The sequence below is a fragment of the Somniosus microcephalus genome, unplaced genomic scaffold (assembly GCF_052327205.1).
Source record: "Somniosus microcephalus isolate GS21.2 unplaced genomic scaffold, FLI_Smic_1.0 unresolved_chr4, whole genome shotgun sequence".
NCBI classification, from domain to species: domain Eukaryota; kingdom Metazoa; phylum Chordata; class Chondrichthyes; order Squaliformes; family Somniosidae; genus Somniosus; species Somniosus microcephalus.
The window spans coordinates 39,424,737-39,431,365 of NW_028225182.1; the positions used below are offsets into that span (position 1 = coordinate 39,424,737).

The window sequence follows — 6,629 nt, forward strand, 5'->3', positions numbered from 1 at the left end:
ATGAGGAACTACGACATAGCTCTATGTCCTATGGAGGCCTATAACAGGTTGGTTGGTAAGTACACTGACCAGTGTGGTACTGAACTATTCAGACCAGCAAGATCCCAGGCTCAATGCCGGGACTGTGTTGGGCCAGCTGATCATAGCTGGGATGGCAGTAGGGGGCGCCCCAACTGGCATCAGGTGGGAATGGTGGGTGTGGGAGAGAACCAATCACTCTGTGTGTGCACGAGAACCGGAGTGGGCTCAGCCATGAGGTCCCTCACAGCCTGGTGACAGTCGCTGTGTCCAGACCGAGCGGCCACCAGCCCCCCCACCCCCCCCAGTCACCAGCAGACGACCTTGGTCCATGGAACTGTCAGCAAGGGGCAGCACCATCAGGAGAGGAGGGTAAGAGGGTGGGCAATCCTTAGTGCTCAGGCTCTAGAAAACTACTGGTTGCACATCCTTGGCTTCAGGCTTCCTCCTCGGATCCTGAACTAAATCGTGTCGTTGGCATCAACAGCCCCTCCCATTTGTGAGGTCATCTGGGGGACCTTCTTGATGTCACAAAAGAGGAAGTCCTACCACAAGTGTCATAACAGGAACAAAGTTCCCCCTCACAGACCAGGCCAGAGGAAATCTCATTAGATAGCAGAAAGTGAAGGCTAGACACTCTCCACGCCCCCGCCCTCCCACCGCCCTCCCACCCCCGGGAAACTGCCCTCAGGCTACTCCATTGAGTGTCCAAACAAAGAACATAAGAATTAGGAGCAGGAGTAGGCCATACGGCCCCTTGAGCCTGCTCCGCCATTCAATAAGATCATGGCCGATCTATGACCTCAACTCCACCTTCCCGCCCGATCCCCATATCCCTTGATTCCTTTGGAGTCCAAAAATCTATGGATCTCAGCCTTGAATATACTCAATGACTGAGCCTCCACAGCCCTCTGGGGTAGAGAATTCCAAAGATTCACCTCCCTCTGAGAGAAGAAATTCCTCCTCATCTCAGTCCTAAATGGCCGACCCCTTATCCTGAGACTGTGACCCCTGGTTCTAGACTCTCCAGCCAGGGGGAAACAGCCTCTCAGCATCTACCCTGGCAAGCCCTGTAAGAATTTTATACGTTTCAATGAGATCACCTCTCATTCTTCGAAGCAAAGCTCACCCTTGGCTGGCTCAAAGTCTAAGCCTTGGTCTGAGGTCTCAGAATGCCTGGAAAGGAGCTTGGGGGAGTGGGCGAGAAGGTTGACGAGACACCCAAGGAGAACGTCTGCAGGTGTTTGTGTTTAAGGTTGGCAGTCCCACCTCAGACAATCTGACCTTCCTTTCCAGCGCAGTCTGCAGAGCGGAGCTGATCGGAAAAAAAAAAACAGGAAGAAAGTTCTCCCAACATCTCCCTCTTGATTCAGTCCCACTGAAACAACCAGGGGTAGTTACGCAGGAACCAACATCATGGGGCAACCTACATCAGCTTAGTCAAGAAGTAGTAAGGGCAAAGCGGGTGAGCGTTTGTCCGTGTTGATAGGGTTTGGAGGGGCGGGAGGAGGCCCGTGTAGAACATGAACCAGTTGGGCCGAATGGCCTGTTTCTGTGCTGTACATTCCATGTGTAATATGTAACTTTGATGGATGAACATTTGCACTTTTGGTCAATTCGCATTCTCAGGGTGTTGTGACATCCCCTAAGCCACACTGCAGAGATGAACCTGGATGTCAGTAATTGTCATTTTAAGCTGTCGTTCACATTTTATTTGGTGGGGGGGGGGGGTGGGCGGGGGGGCTGGTAGAAGATTACATGTGAAACCCCCACCACCACCCACCCCACCCTCCCCAATGGGAGCCTCCTGTCTTTGGGTGTCCCAAGGAAGGTCTTGGTGACACTGCCACCTGGGAGGTTACCAGGAGTAGACTGGAAGCACAAGGGACTTTGGGGGCAGAAAGTGAAGGAAGCTCTTGCTCGGAGGCCTCTCGTGTCTGGGGAACGGTCAGGCCTTGGTACAGAGGCCTCTGCTGGGACTTGGCTCAGCCCTGATGGTCAACTATGGACTCTCTTCCGACAGGCCAGGCGATTGAAACTGGGAGCACCACACCTGGCCCATTGGCAGAGACAGCCCAGGCTCAGCGCACATGAGACAAGAAAGAGACAAAGCCAAGTCCAATACAGGCCCCAGACGGGCCTGCTGGGGACGGGTAGTGGGGGACACAGCTAAACGTTGGCTTTCAGGCAGCTGTCTGGGCAACCAATGGGAGTCCTTCCTGTTTTGCGCCTCTCCTCAGGGGCATTTCCTCTCCACACACTGTTTCCCTCCCTCCTCGTATTCCTGCTTGGAAATCCACATCTGCTGGAAGGTGCCCTGCGGAAAGAGAGCTCGACGTGAGAACTTTAAAGAACAGGAACAAGCCAATAATACCAACAAGCGCGTCCTTTAGTGGCCCACCGCGCCTGCCCACCGATCCCACCATATACCTCACACCCACCTTCTCCCCATATCCCTCATCCCCACCTACCCACCTTCTCCCCATATCCCTCAACCCCACCTTCTCCCCATATCCCTCAACCCCACCTACCCACCTTCTCCCCATATCCCTCAACCCCATCTTCTCCCCATATCCCTCAACCCCACCCACACACCTTCTCCCCATACCCCTTAATCCTACCTTCTCCCCATATCCCTCAACCCCACCTTCCCACCTTCTCCCCATATCCCTCAACCCCACCTACCCACTTTCTCTCCCTATCCCTCAACCCCACCTTCTCCCCATATCCCTCAACACCACCTACCCACCTTCTCACCATATCCCTCAATCCCACATTATCCCCATACCCCTCAATCCCACCCTCTCCCCATATACCTCGACCCCACCTACCCACCTTCACCCCATATCCCTCAATCCCACCCACACACCTTCTCCCCATACCCCACCTACCCACCTTCTCACCATATCCCTCACACCCACCTTCTCCCCATATCCCTCAATCCCACCCTCTCCCCATATACCTCGACCCCACCCACCCACCTTCTCCCCATATCCCTCAATCCCACCCACCCACCTTCTCCCCATATCCCTCAATCCCACCCACACACCTTCTCCCCATACCCCTCAACCCCATCTTCTCCCCATATCCCTCAACCCCACCTACCCACCTTCTCCCCATATCCCTCACACACACCTTCTCCCCATATCCCTCAACCCCACCCACACACCTTCTTCCCATATCCCTCAACCCTACCTTTATCCCCATATCCCTCACCCTCACCTACCCACATTCTCCCCATATCCCTCACCCTCACCTACCCACCTTCTCCCCATATCCCTCAATCTTTGATTCCTAATATATAGCTCCATCAGAATAAACCCACAGCAGGATATACAGCAAGATATTAGCATATATAAAATGCCAAAAATCAATTATCCTGATATTTTGATTTGCTTCTGATTATTCCATTTTACAATATTCAGTATCAGACTCTGGAGCTGTACGGATCATATCACACATGCACGTTTTTCAAACCCTGTGATAGGACGTTAAAACTGGCCCGTTAACGGGGCGACTCACCAGAGAGGCAAGAATTGAGCCACCAATCCATGGGCTGAAACGTCGCTCCACTGTGCTGTTATTGGCTATCAGCTTCAACCGCATGCTCTGATTGGAGGAGAGGAAATGGCAAAAAAACAAGGCAAAATGAGTGATTATTCACAAGGTTTGTCCCATTCACACTCTGACCCTCTCTGTCCCCTTTACACTCTGACCCTTTCTGTCTGTCCCATTCATACTCTGACCCTCTCTGTCCCATTCACACTCTGACCCTCTCTGTCCCCTTTACACTCTGACCCTTTCTGTCTGTCCCATTCATACTCTGACCCTCTCTGTCCCCTTTACACTCTGACCCTCTCTGTCCCCTTTACACTCTGACCCTTTCTGTCTGTCCCATTCATACTCTGACCCTCTCTGTCCCATTCACACTCTGACCCTCTCTGTCCCCTTTACACTCTGACCCTTTCTGTCTGTCCCATTCACACTCTGACCCTCTCTGTCCCCTTTACACTCTGACCCTTTCTGTCTGTCCCATTCATACTCTGACCCTCTCTGTCCCCTTTACACTCTGACCCTCTCTGTCCCATTCACACTCTGACCCTCTCTGTCCCCTTTACACTCTGACCCTCTCTGTCCCATTCACACTCTGACCCTCTCTGTCCCCTTTACACTCTGACCCTCTCTGTCCCATTCACACTCTGACCCTCTCTGTCCCATTTACACTCTGACCCTCTCTGTTCCATTCACACTCTGATCCTCTCTGTCCCCTTGACACTCTGATCCTCTATGTCCCATCTCTGCTCTCTCACACTCTGCAGACTATCAATACCAGTGTTGGGCAATTTTACGGCCTGCGGGCCCGTCAAGTCATTCTATCCAGCCCGCTGGACAGGACAGAAATAGAACATGTGTCGGAGCTCGAGCTGTACAGTAATCTATCCAATTTCACTTCTCGTGGGTCAGAGACGGACCCGCACTGCAGCCACGGAACGCACAGTAATACTTAATTTATCAGTTCACAAAAGCGATTCTCCCCGGCCCGATCTTAAAAGGATCCGTTGATCGATTCTGGGCCCCAATGGTGGACGTCCGTACCCAGAATGAACTGCGTACTCGAACAGGCCCTGTCTATTTTAGAGTTGAGGCACGGCTGCTCATCTCGATGACTCGTACCCAGAGTACGACGGCAGGGCGGGGGGTGCAGGGCGGTTCAAATCACCATCTTAGACGCGGGAGTGGATCCCGGAGCGCAAGGGCTCCGAGCAACACGATCGCAGTTCAGGCCTTGCGAGGCCTCGGGGGCTCCCGTACTCAGTGCACTAAAAAGAGAATGCCTCTCGCGTCGGAGGCCCCGCAGACCCGAGCCGCTCCGCCAAACAGCCACGTAGACTTTTCAGTACAATATATAGAATCGATCGATCAATAACATAATCAACAACAACAACAACAACTTGTATTTATATAGCACTTTTAATGTAGTAAAACATCCCAAGGCGCTGCACGGGAGTATTGTAAGACAAGAAATTTGACACCGATCCACATAAGGAGAAATTAGGGCAGGTGACCAAAAGCTTGGTCAAAGAGGTAGGTTTTAAGGAGCGTCTTAAAGGAGGAGAGAGGCGGAGAGGTTTAGGGAGGGAATTCCAGAGCTTAGGGCCCAGGCAACAGAAGGCACAGCCGCCAATGGTGGAGCGATTATAATCAGGGATGCTCAAGAGGGCAGAATTAGAGGAGCGCAGATATCTCGGCAGGGGGTGCGGCTGGAGGAGATTAGAGAGATAGGGAGGGGCGAGGCCATGGAGGGATTTGAAAACAAGGATGAGAATGTTGAAATCGAGGCGCTGCTTAACCGGGAGCCAATGTAGGTCAGCGAGCACAGGGGAGATGGGTGAACGGGACCTGGTGCGAGTTAGGACACGGGGCAGCCGCGATTTGGATGACCTCAAGTTTACGTAGGGTGGAATGTGGGAGGCCAGCCAGGAGTGCGTTGGAATGGTCAAGTCTAGAGGTAACAAAGGCCCGGATGAGGGTTTCAGCAGCGGATGAGCTGAGGCAAGGGCGGAGACAGGCGATGGTATGGAGGTGGAAGTAGGCGGTCTTTGCTCTGCTGCGGATATGTGGTCGGAAGCTCATTTCGGTTGATCGATCAATCATTTTATTCAGGTTTTTCTATTTTGCAGTACCTTAGGGGGAGCATCGGTGCGCGCCCTTCAACAGCACACCAAAACTCGTTAAGTGGCCCTCCAGCCCAAATAATTGCCCACCCCTGATCTATAGACTGCTCGTCTCTGCCTGTGGATGGTGAAGGCCTGCAGTGCCAGCCTGTGCCTACAGGTGGCACTAAGCATCACATAGAAACATAGAAGATAGGAGCAGGAGTAGACCATTCGGCCCCTCGAGCCTGCTCCGCCATTCAATGAGATCATGGCTGATCATCCAAATTCAGTACCCGGTCCCTGCTTTCTCCCCATACCCCTTGATCCCTTTAGCCTTAAGAAATATATCTAACTCCTTCTTGAATATATTTAATGAATTGGCCTCTACTGCCTTCTGTGGTAGAGAATTCCACAGGTTCACCACTCTCTGGGTGAAGAAATTCCTCCTCATTTCTGTCCTAAATGGCCTACCCTTTATCCTTAGACTGTATCCCCTGGTTCTGGACTCTCTGACCATCGGGAATATCCTTCCTGCATCTAGTCTGTCCAGTCCTGTCAGAATTTTATAAGTTTCAATGAGATCCCCTCTCATTCTTCTAAACTCCAGCGAGTACAAGCCCAATCGACCCAATCTCTCCTCATACGTCATTCCTGCCATCCCAGGTATCAGCCTGGTGAATCTTCGCTGAACTCCTTCCATGGCAAGAACATTCTTCCTCAGATAAGGTGACCAAAACTGCACACAATACTCAAGGTGTGGTCTCACCAAGGCCCTGTACAACTGCAGCAAGACATCCTTGCTCCTGTACTCGAACCCTCTCGCTACGAAGGCCAACATGCCATTTGCCTTCTTAACCGCCTGCTGCACCTGCATGCTTACCTTCAGCGACTGGTGCACAAGGACACCCAGGTCTCGTTGCACTTCCCCTTCTCCCAATCTATTGCCATTTAGAT

The 6,629-nt window shown here is 52.3% G+C and overlaps 1 protein-coding gene across 1 annotated transcript in view; it reads left to right on the top strand.

Annotated features, from left to right (window-relative positions):
* The window catches only part of LOC147090594 (multifunctional procollagen lysine hydroxylase and glycosyltransferase LH3-like), a 62,139-nt gene continuing 55,510 nt past the window's right edge, over positions 1–6,629 (top strand). The window contains exon 1 of the mRNA XM_085977077.1: positions 1–55. Coding sequence (XP_085833203.1) covers positions 1–55 — 55 coding nt within the window. The remainder of the gene's footprint in view (positions 56–6,629) is intronic.